Raw genomic sequence first — 12,403 nt, 5'->3', positions numbered from 1 at the left:
GTTGAACGGGATGTTTTGCTGAAGGGTCTAAAACGTTTAAGGCGGTGTCAGACAAGTGAAAGGGATCTGTAGAGACTGCACCCTAGCATTACCTGTGCGCATTAGTCGCTCCCTATCTGCTGGGCGTTAGGTAGGCAGGTATACTTGAAGCTGATCTGCCAATTGATTTAATATGAGGAAATGTGAGGATATTTTTTTGTTAAATAACTGCAATAGTCCATTGTTAAGAAAAAAAATCCTTTACCTTTGTGATTTAAGACATGACGGTATATTTACAGCCCTATACATTTATTGCAAAGGACAATAAGGAAACTGGATACATTGTCAAGTCTTCAAAATAAACAATGGTGTTCTTTATTTCAAACCTTGTAATGTAAAATCAATAGCAATGCATTTCTGAGGTACAATATACCACATAAATACATATAAAACAATGCTACAACTTGAAACAGAGACAAGGAAGGCTATTCACAACAGTGTAACGCATGATGGATGAGGGAGGGAATAAATAGCTCAACTTGCCATGTCTTCAAACTCAAAGAACACTGGCTGCTTGTGAATGTTTTGGCTAATTTATGTCAGAGAACCAGAAGATGAAAGAACCATGTCTTTGCCGTCCTCCTCCTGCCTGCCCATCACTTCAAAAATAACCTGCTTTGTAGAGCTTTGAACATTTTCGTAAGGCTGATGATTTGAGGCCTCGGAGTATTGAGGGAAATGGAATGGCATTTCTCTTACATGCCGTAATTATCGTGCTAGCCAGGACACAGCAGTTCAGGTTGAGGAACAGAACGTCACGCGGGAGGGCTACATCTAATTAAACCCTGGCAAAAAGGATAATTACTACTTTTCAGGGGTACAGGAGACCTCACCCATGTTTCACGTTCCCCATCTGAACTGAAAGTTCGCCCCAACGAGCACATCTGCCTTCAGCACCGGACTGCAAACCCACAATCACGGGTCACTCCCTTCTAGGGCAGGACTCAGTGTGGTCTTTTGTTACAATACGGACCACCTTTGAAGACCTACAGTATGTTCCTTTTTTTTTTAAATTTGAGCTTACAAATGAGTCGCCTGTGTTTGGGAGTGTCTCTCTCTATCAGGTGTTAGGTGCTGATGAGTCAACAAACTGGATTGCTGGCACCGCTCTAAAACCAAGCTGAGATATGGTGTACCTGAGGGCATGCTGAGGATTTGGAGGTAGAAATGTACTCAGCAACAGGTGAAAACTGTCAAATATATGATATATTTGTTTTAAAGCACATACAGTATAACTGTCTTATCAATCAGCTTTTCATTTTTAGGGTTTTTTGCCGTTTTTGGTTAATTAAGCCATTTACTACCTTTAATCGTTAGCTTTGCTGTCTTCCGTTTGTGGCAACTTGCTACAAAGTTTTATGGATTACAGATCTTTGGGTGGATTACATCGCATGCATGATGTCAAAACACAAAAGTCACTTAAATAGGTGGAAAATAAGACACGCAATAATTAGGTGGAGGATTAGAATTGAAAATCATTTTACCCAATACTAAACAAGTTCCCTGTTTGGTTCACAAGAACAGCACAGAATAGTAAATACTTTTATTTACATATGTACAGGAAGCAGGATGCAGTGTAGATGACTGTTCTTTTAAGTAGTTTTAAGGCAAGACTAACGATATGGTGTATATAAAAAAACAAAACTGTGCTACATCACTAAAGTACAGCCAGCTCAGATTTGTTTACCTGCACACTGACGTGGTCATCTTGTAACACTAGCTTTACGGTAGTCTGAATGTTACTTGGGATAAAGAGTCCCATCTTGTAGTGCACACACAGCACAAAGAGAACTACTCTGCTCCTCTCGTATGAGTAACTTCACGTGTTCATCAACATTACATGTATTAATGTCAGTAGTGAAAATATGGTCCAAAATAGTCCACTCAAGGAATAATAATATTTTTTTTAAGTCCCTGAAAAGTATTTAGATCTGAATATTATTAATGGCCATGACTGAGAGTAAACACTGAACTTTAACAGTTTATTTCAGTGTGAAAGCTATCAGTTTAGAACAGATTTCATCGTCACTCATTTGGCTTTTCCGAACCTTAAACCTTGGATTGTGTATTTTGAGTGTTCGGTGGAAAGCTGTCAGAAAGCATGCACAAGCTCAGTTATTAGAGTACATAGTGTGATTTAACGTCAACAGCATCAAAACAACAAACAAATGACAGCACAAACTTTTGGTCCTTGAGTGTGATTCAGAAACGGCGTCGATGCAACTTCTTATCAAACACAAAAATACTGAGTCGGGAAATCATGAGCTGTACATGAACAATAGATTCGGGTGTTTAAAACTACTCTGTAATGTTAATTAATATTACAAATCAAATCAAATAACTCTGTCTTAATAATAACTGCACATAGGAGGAATATAGGGTTGGACCTCACAGCCCCAGTGAAAGTAGTTCACTTTCACTATGAGGTTTCTTGTTCTTGTTGCAGAGTCTGGAATATGAGACTGTGCCCATCTGTTAAATACTGGGGGTGACATTAGGCTAGGTCCTGTGGAAGGGGGCAGGGGGCATTGACTGGCAAAGTAATGCTCCGAGCCCCAATCAAATCATAATCCAAACCTTCTGGCCCCGCATTTGTGATCTGTGCTTAACTGTCCCCACCCTGGAAGTTATCACACAGTCAGCTCAGATCTTCTTTGGCTTACGGCCCAGGTGGTAGTAGTAAGCCATGGTGACCAGCAAGAAGAGTACTCGACTGAGGAGAAGCAGCATGGCGGCGTTGGGAAGGATGCCGATCTCCACTAAAGTGATGGACGTCACTGAAACCACAAATAGAAAATTTTTTAAATTAGATATTAAATAATAACAAACAGTAGCCTCTGAAAAAAGCATGAATCAGCACAATTATCAGTATATTTTTGATAAAGACAGTGCGTATATACAAACTCCCTGCTTGTTTTTCATAAAGTATTAATTACCTGAGCAGCTATGAAAACTGACACTTATGCCAATTATGAAATAACAGCACCATTTATACCCATATACAGAATGCTTCATTGTACATAAGAGCTTAAATGTACCGTTTTAAGATATAAATGAAAATGTGTCTAAATTTGAAATAGAAGGATGTGACACCTCACACTGAACACAAGAGGGCACTATCTGCACATGTTTCTTCCTGCAAACGCTCCCACATGGACAAAAGTAGCCATCCTTTTTCTACATGAGGCAGAAAAGGATGAAGCAAAACAAGATGAAGATAACTGGTAACCTGTGTTGGAAAACTCACCTAGAAACTGAACAGCAAAGTAGCAAGCCTCACTGAGCAGAGTCCACTGGATGATGACCTTTTCTGCTGTGTAGAGTCCGTTCCACATGATGAGGGACAGGCCTGGAAAAGAACGCAAAAATAGGGAATTTATAGGTTCAGGGGCATGGGAATGAAAACAAAAAATAAGAGCAAGCTCGGGAAGGAAGACTCCTACATGTCCGAGAGAATTTCCACTAACAAAACTACAAGAATCTTGACACCATGTGCACATGTTGCTAACTGGGCCTGTTGATTCAGCTCTGACTCTCTGTCTGTGATGACGGGCTTGCGTGCAATCATTTCACTGCCTGCTCTTCTTCCTGTTCATTTTCCTGAATTTCACTCCCACCCGCAGAGAACAGTGAGGCTATGGAAACAAGAAGGGGTAGGCTGAAAGGTGGGAGGGCTGATGGACTGTATCCTCTCCCTGCCTGGTTCCATCTGTGCAGCAGATGAGACCCCATCCTCCGCCCCCTTACTGCACCTAGTCTGATAGGCCATCACCCTCCTTGCTAATCCCCACAGTGTGAATGACATTTATAATGAAGAAGCCAGTTTTTTCAAGGTCAAGCTGGTTCACTCATGTGTTCTTGTGGTGGTTTAGCTTGGATTTGGTCAGATTTTACATTTTTGATTTATCAAGATATGCATAAAACACAGTATTAAGTCTTTCCCTTGGTATTCATGTTATTGAATGCGTATATGAAGTTTAGGTGCTAGCATTTTGACACATTGTAACCCGATTTAGTAAACTAAATTAAAATGACAACCTCACAAATTGTACTTGAACATTAAGCCTTCTCACTCGCTCTTTGTCTTTCCCTTGCATATTCTCCCATCAAATGGCAACCTGTGTGACAGCAGCCCCTCTGTCACATAATGTCTCTCTTCACAGAGCCATTACAAACCCTGCGATCACCTGACTGACGGCTCTGTCTCAAGTCAAAACCCATTAAAATAATTGCTTGCATCTCAGACACGTTGTATGCTATGCGTGAGGTGGGAGCTGAGCAAAAATGGCACTTTATGTCTCGTCGATGAAGTGACATAAAAAAACAAACATTTTTATGCCACTGCAAAAGAGAAAACTGCAAAATATGAATGTAGAGTAATACACTGCCTCCTCTTTTAGTTCCAGGGCACCTCATTCGCACACAAACTTACTGTTCTGCCACCGTGTACCAACTAGATCCAAATCTTATATATACAGCTGCAAAAAGGAGGTGACTGTGGCCGTTCTGGAGAAATGGTCTTTTACCTCATAGAGAAACAGAACTTGAATTATTGAGCCACCATTTGCAGCCTGAAGTAAGGATTTTGGAGGAAGAAGAGATCCCTTTATACAGTATCTGAATGCAAGAAAAGAGCCCTTTCTACAGTATCTGAATGAGTGCTTGAAATGTTTGACTCAAAATGAATGCATTAGAAGCTGTAAACACAAGAGGCCACGTGCAGTGAGGCAGTGTATATTTTTAGCATGTAAATAAATAAATATTAAAGCATCATGTCTGCATCGGTGCTGCACGGTGAATGCACTTGTTCATGCAAGTATATTCACGCGCAGTATCATAAATACCTTTATGAATGAATTAGCTGCACATCTTTCATAAAACTTTGGACTTACTCAGTAATGCTCCTCCGTAAAGGCGAACAGAGATGTTAGTAGTGGAGAGCTCCTCCTCAAAAACAACCTCATATAGTTGGTTGGGAAACACCAGGGCCTGTGTAGGGTAAAAAAAAGGAAAAAGCACAACATAGCTTTGTCATATCCGCAAAACAGCACTGTGCGCTTCCCAAAGTCTCCCTATTTTTGAGCTAGTATCACAGTGAATGCCCTGGAGGATAATGTGAATGTAGATGGTGAGGTTAACAAAGGCGGAGCTGTTTCCCCAGATGTCCCTCACTGATATCTTGGAACAGAACTTACAGTAACTCAGCGCTGCGTTTGCATAACGTGGCTTTCACACTTCTAAAAAGATACATTTCTTTCTGCTTTACATTTTGAAAATGAAAAGACTTTGAAATTTATCAGTGTAAAACATCTTACCATCACAGCCATAGCTGTGAAACCCACTGCAGAGAGGAGTATCCACACCCTGAAAAGAGAGATATATGAATTGCTACACCCATCCTGTGAAAAATACAGATTGTAGACTGGCGTTGCCACTTTGCAAGACTGCCAATGATGCACGGATGACCTTACACAGTCTGCTGTGTTAACTGTGACTGTTGTGATGTTGAGTAACTGAGCAGTTGAAATCTCACCTCAGCCCGACAGGCTCTCGCACTGCAAACTTCATCTCATTTCCGAGCATCTGACTGATCTATCAGCAAACGAGGCAAGACAAAAGAAACAGGAAATGAGTTATGAGAAGGTAAATGCAATCACAATCATGTCATCATAACAAATACATGTTATGACAACCTTCAGCAAAACACCACATAACCAGGAAGAAAGAGTACTCTGGAGGTGTATTTAAAGCAGCTAATGGAGACAAGCACACAAAACAGAGTGTTCAAGAGAAAGGAACAGAGCAGCTGAGTGTCAGAGAAGCATCTCTTAATGTTAATTAGAGACTGTAAATGTTCTCGCCTTTTTAATCGCCTCCTTAAGACTCACTGTATGTCATAATATCTCTTAGAGAATTCTAGATGAATAACTGACTACCATGTCAATGCCACAAGAAAAGCATCATCTGCAACAAATGACTGCTGGCAACAGTAGCAGCACATAATAATCAATTTATAATCCTGGAAGCCTGAAATCGTTAGTGGGAAAAATGTCTGACAAACTGAAAACTAAGTGTGACGTGCCATTTCTTAATGACCAAGTGTTCATTCAAGCTGACTACAAGGACAGATAGCAGTAAATATTTCATGAAATGCCATGCAAAATGAATCATATCACACAGCAATATTCAGAAGACACACAATATCTGATAGGATAAGCATCTCTTATTACAGATGAGCGCAGACCCTGGAATCCTAATAAGCAGCAACTATATTTTCAAACTCAAAGGACCCAAGGGTTGTTGGAATTTAAAAGTAATTCATTAGCATGCTACACACATCTGACAATCAATTAATCACTTAAAAGGGACCCATTATGCTCATTTCCGACTTCATTTTTTTTTTTTATTCCTGTAGTGCTGTTTTACGAAGGCCTATTTATCCTGCAACATCTCAGTTCACTCACCCCTTCTTCTGATGGGGCGTTGTATGTGCTTCCGCTCATATGTGCCTCACAAGATCATTTTATCATAAAGAGATCACAAAAATCTTGGAGCAGAAAAAACACATCTGAAGGCATTTGCAGCAGGCTGAAGCCTGATCTCATGGCTCAGAGGGATTACTTGCACATATGCTGACCTTATTATCTGAAGGTCTGACCACATTTAATATTAGCATCCACCTTTGGAACAGTAACTATATGAAAAATATGAAAGGAAGATAATAGTTCAAATTTAATCAAAGAAAAAGTGAAAACATGTATTTCTTTCAGGATTCATTGTAATTCTATACTGTATTGTTCAGACTGTTGGTTAAAAACAAGTAATTTGTGCTTGTACAACACAAGGTAATTGCTTTTCAATGCACTACATTAGTCTTATGTGTTTACAGAATGTGCATTCGTAGTAATTTTTTTTCCCCTGTAAGAATAAACAGGAGAAAAAAACCCCAGAAATGTTGTTAACAGATTCAGGGTCAGGCTCATGAGCAGGAAGGAAAACAAACTGTCCCAGATAACCACAGAGAGTGAAAATAAATAAATAAACCAAGTTTTCTGCCTGAGCAGACAGGAACCCACAGAGAAATTACAATTGTTGGCTGGCTGTGAAGTTGAATTCCTTCATCCAAAACCCTTCAGGTTCCATCATATCCTAAACATGAATGATTTCCCTTCATCATAAAACATTCTCTTCCCTCAAAGGGTTCCAGTGCTGGAGTCAGACATAGCATCACACAAAACTAAAAATACACAGAAGCAAAAGAGCTCTAAAGAAGAGAGGATGAATCATTTTCTGGCTACGAGTGTTTACAGGGAACTCGGAACAAAGTAGAAAGTAGTTTTCTGTTTGATAAGCTTGTGAAAACTTAATGTGAATGAAACAATGATCGATGTTATATCAAAACATGGGTTTTCACTGGCTTTTACCTTCCTTCTTTACCTTCCATTTCCCACAAGGTGCATGGTAATAAGTGCAATATCTGGACCATTTTCAAAAGAAAGTGTATTTCAAAGAGTTGATGCATTACATCATACATTATGTAATATAACAATATCAGCAAGACCTAATTTCACTGCAGCTGGAGAGAGCTTTTTCCAGGATATCATTAAACATGACTTTTCCTTTTTGCCCTCGGGGCCGAGATGCGACTATACTCGTGTCTGCTGACTTTCTGTGAAATTCACATCATGACGTGAATTTCAAATGTCGCCATTTTGAGCACTTCTGTCAAAAAAACTACAACTGTTGTGTTTGTTTGAAGAGTTTCCTAAGTTAAATATGTAATTTGCAACCAGACATTTATTGTAATGCACAGTAATTTGACATATAAAATTAACCTCATCATGGCAATGACTTCAGATGCAGATAAAAGACACCATGTTTAAACAAAATATAAAAGGGTAGTGATTCATATGTGTGCATTTGCACCAATCTTTGATGTATACACAAACAGAAGGACTGATGGCCCTGAACTTGTTAAGTAACTTTAGAGAACCCGTATTATATGAGGTCAAAAACAGCAGAAAGGAAAACATGGAAAGACTTCATGTGCTTGAAGTAAGATGGGGGAAGGGGGATTTTTTAAGATTCTTAAATTCACAATGTCCGCTGCAGTCTTTAATTTAGGGGTAGACATGTACATCCCTCATTGCAGTGCTGAAGCACCCGTACACAAATCCATCTGTGCCAGCTGTGGTCACATGACCAGGTGAATCACCCTTCCTGTGCCTGTGGTTTTAGGGGCTGTTTTTGACAAGAACACATAAATATTCATGACTGGCATGAGAAATGTTCATACTCTGAAAACTGAGCATCAATTGATGGCACCAGGGTGGCTTGGGGCAGAATATTGCGGAAGGCGGTTGAGTGGAAAGAGGGAGAAACAGGAAAAGAAATACACAATGTTGTTTGTGCAGAGAGAAGCTATAGCGCAGCTGTTGCGGCCTTGAGTTGTCATCAATCACTCCTTCAGCTATTTAGTAAACAATGAGCAGCTTTTCAGCCATAGAGGATGAAAAATATTCAGCTGACACCAACTACAGTAGCAGTAACTCTGGAATATCAGTATCTGTCAGTTGCAACATCCCATTACCACTTAAATACCACTTAAATACGGTATCACTGAATTAAACAAGCTGTCAGTAATGGTGCAGCCAAGAGAGGCATTATCTTTTTGCACAGTAGCACCTAGATAAAGCATCGCAGTAATGCACTACTGTCTTTCTGTCCCCTAAATAGGAAGAGTATTCTTATCTCTAAGTAGTAGAAGAAGCAGGAAGGCACGGTGAACAGAGTGCAGGAGCACTTCCTTCCATTGTTTACTGAAACCACAGGGATGGAGTCAACTGTTTCCTCTATTAAAAAAAACAAAAAAACCCCAAAACTATGTATGGCAAGGATAAATGGAACGACAAGAGTAAGCACAATGGAGTTGAATAAGTGAACAATTATATTGTCACAGTAACAATTAAATTCTAATTTAGTTCAATGTCGAAGTTAAACAGGGAAACCCATTTTTCAAAACAGCACGTACAGTAGAGCCCATTAACCAAACTGTTGTTTTACTGTGGTTTGTATACCCTGTTGTTGGTTCAGCCATTACAGTGAATATGCAACCCAAGACTCAAGAGAGCAGAGCAACTGCCACATTCGTTTCTGTCTTTATCATACCCTCCTGGAAAGGTTTCTGAGTGGCAGATGTCAGGGTTAGGCTCCGTGCTAAAACATTGAGAGAGAAAACAAACACTCAGGAGAGCTGAGAAAAAGGGGGCTGACATCACATCACGAACTATCAGCCACCACCGTATGCCTGCTCCCTTCTGTTCTGTTCCTTTTTCACACTTACATGTTAATGAATATTTCAGTGAGGAACAATCTGCTATGCCTATGCTCACTGTAATGCAGTCTGATAATGACAAAAAAAATGTATAATAATTATCTGAAATCTTGAAATCTGAGCTCAGTGAAATGGAATAAATTATTGTCAGTGTGCAACTGTGGAACTTGATATTCAAATATGATACTCTGTCTCCTAACATATACCTGCATGTGTGCTATTGTGTTTTGGTATGCACCGTCCATACTGATGTGCTAATGCATGTGAGGCAGAAAGAGAATACATATGAGATGCAAGAGGCAGGAAGTCTCTCAAGGGACCAAACCACATCTCAGTGGAGCTGCCAGAGCTTGGTGGATTACGTGATCTAGATTTACTGATCCATAAAGAGCAAATGCAGACAATGGGACACGAAGAGAGTGATGAGCCAATTAGCAGCCCACTGTGGCTTTTAAAAAGAATCCATAGCTCTTCTCAGGGCTAGTAAACACATTTGTGGTGAAGAGTCATTATGCTTTTCCAGTAGTTTAACTGGTGATAGTTAACAAATGCACTCATTTCTAACCAAGCTGCTTGTTGCACTAATGCACAAGCCATTTGACTGTACATTAGCGCTTAGATTGAGTAAAACTCGCTGGAATGTGTTTATATGAAGTAATCTGACCTTTGAGCGGTGCACTTCGCCATCGTCGTCCTCGCCACCGACTCCAAGGATCTTCCGGCTCTTCAGACGGCTTATCAAGTCCGTCTGACTGTGCTTCTTCATTAGAGGAGCAGGAGGTTTAGACGCCATGGTGCATACCTGACACAAAAATAGGAGACACAAGGATGGTGTTGTTAGAGGAGATAAAATAATATGAATTATTACTTAATAAGTAAGACAGAAAAAGGAATGAAGGAGGATGGATTTAATTTTGTTTTTCCCTAGACCATTTATATAATAAACATCAGTGGATGATGATGGGAGGACTCCTCCCATCATCATTTTACGCCTCTGTCTGAAGAAGACATCGCTATCACATGGGGCAGGAATAGGTATCAACCAATCTACAAATAATTCCCTTGAGGATGTGACTTATGCAACACAATTACGTAATCCGGGTGTAACAAATACAGGCAAGCCATAAAATCTTCCTCTTAAGTCAGACTGGAAGCAGGAGCCAGCTGTCCCCTGTATCTGCTGAGAGCCCAACAGACGCAGGTGGCTGCTTAGAGAATCACAGCATCTAATAGTGACACACATATAGACTCACACACGCGCACACAGGGGCGTAGCACAGACCTCCCTTATGTGAACCCCCTTTCTTTCTCCTTTATTTAAAAAAAAAAAAAAAAAAAAAAAAAAAAATTAATTAAGCCAACCACTGTATGCAGTAATCTGTAGGGTCATTAGGGTAGCCACCAATGAACTGTTCATATACCACATTTAATAAAAACCTATGATGTGTCCTTAGAATTCAACCTTAATATCTGGATATACTGTAGTCTTTATCACATCGTCACTGCATGCATGCTTCATCACAGAGCAAAGCATACAGGATTGATACAGGTTAATATAGTAACCTGCTTTATAGCCCAATATCGTTTTCAATGTTTTTGGCACTAAAGCGTGTCACAGGCCACAGGTCACAGGTCAAGGCGATTGAGATTTATTAATTATAGGTCAAAGTTCAATTAAATCTTCAAACATATATGTTTATGAAGCTATAAACAGTAAAATTTCGGTATCTTGGTTGAGTAGGCAGAATAACAGTATTTTAAAAAGCACTGGATTCAATTAGTTTTATAATAGGATATAAAATGGACATCTCTTGTTAGTGTTCCTTTGAGCTCATAAAACACAAAAGATGTCATATATGTCGGTCTGATATTCTTGCAGATACTAGATGATTAAGTATTACATAAAATTATGGTATTAAGTTGTGCTGGTCCATTTTGATAGCAATATTGTTACATAGGGCAGTGGCGCAATGTTTAACAAGTGCTTTTTTTTTTCTTCTTTTTTTTTTTTTTTTTAACTAATTTGTTAACATCTTTCTTCCCGTCTCCTCTCTTTAGCTTCCATTTGGACACGGTGTGCATTAGCAGTCACCTAGATGGAATAAATTAGTTATGGCGTAAAGGAGAGTCGAGTAGGGGTCAATCTGTAATTTGTAACAGGTGAAAGTGGAATGAAAGCTTTTTTGGACTCAATTTATTCAGGCAATTTAGTTATTACTAATTATGTAGAAATAACAACAACAACAAAACATCAAACACAAGCAAACTCTTCATTGCAAGTTCCCCTTCAGCTGAAATTAACCCTTGGTAGTTTAAGTCACCACTTCCCGCCCCACAATGCCCCTGCACACATACATGTGTTAATAATCTTGAAGACGTCACTTACTGTCCACAGGAGTGGATGTTTCTGCCAGTGGCAGAAAACAAACAAACATGTAATTCATTTTGGAGCTTCTTGCCCTTGCTGGCTATGGACTGTGACAGGAGGTTACACTGTAGCAGTCCTATTGATCAGCATTAATGAGAAGTGGCTGCAGACTCGATGGGCAACCAGTACGCAAATCAAAAGTAGAGATGGACCGATCCGATATTAGGTATCGGTATCGGTCCGATACTGACCTAAATTACTGGATCGGATATCGGCGAGAAATAAAAAATGTAATCCCATCCATTAAATATCAGAAAAGCACCTCACAAAACGGCGTAACTCGGCTCATAACCGTAGCACGTCGGAGCAGTGTGCTCACGTGATAGAGCGGCTGTGTGTATTTGTAGCCTCGCTACCAAACCAGCATTTCATCTCCAAGTTATCCCAGAGAGAAGTAAAGCAAGTGTGTAAGTTAATCTCTGAATGTTTGTAAAGCGTTCCCATGTTAAGCTTAACAACCGATATATGGAGCGACTGCCTCTCTCTCTCCCTCACCTTCCTGCTGCTACTTCAATCCTGAAACTGATCAATGATCAGCTGATCGGCTTTTCTGTCGAGTCAGTCTCTCTTCTTTGTTTTTGGCCCACTTTGCACCAGAAAGA

At 39.8% G+C, this 12,403-nt stretch overlaps 1 protein-coding gene across 2 annotated transcripts in view; it reads right to left on the bottom strand.

Moving 5' to 3' along the window:
- Window positions 1-2,580: 2,580 nt before the first annotated feature.
- The window catches only part of tp53i11b (tumor protein p53 inducible protein 11b), a 34,811-nt gene continuing 24,988 nt past the window's right edge, over window positions 2,581-12,403 (bottom strand). For both annotated transcript variants that reach the window (XM_003443877.5, XM_005450898.4), the window contains 6 exons: window positions 10,038-10,175; window positions 5,573-5,631; window positions 5,355-5,403; window positions 4,932-5,028; window positions 3,287-3,388; window positions 2,581-2,816 (listed from right to left, as the gene is read on the bottom strand). In XM_003443877.5, coding sequence (XP_003443925.1) covers window positions 2,683-2,816; window positions 3,287-3,388; window positions 4,932-5,028; window positions 5,355-5,403; window positions 5,573-5,631; window positions 10,038-10,166 — 570 coding nt within the window. In that variant the 5' untranslated portion in view covers window positions 10,167-10,175 and the 3' untranslated portion in view covers window positions 2,581-2,682. The remainder of the gene's footprint in view (window positions 2,817-3,286; window positions 3,389-4,931; window positions 5,029-5,354; window positions 5,404-5,572; window positions 5,632-10,037; window positions 10,176-12,403) is intronic.

The sequence above is a fragment of the Oreochromis niloticus genome, linkage group LG7, assembly GCF_001858045.2.
Source record: "Oreochromis niloticus isolate F11D_XX linkage group LG7, O_niloticus_UMD_NMBU, whole genome shotgun sequence".
NCBI lineage: Eukaryota > Metazoa > Chordata > Actinopteri > Cichliformes > Cichlidae > Oreochromis > Oreochromis niloticus.
The sequence above is the reverse complement of the archived record's forward strand: the minus strand, read 5'-3'. Positions and strand labels throughout refer to the sequence as shown.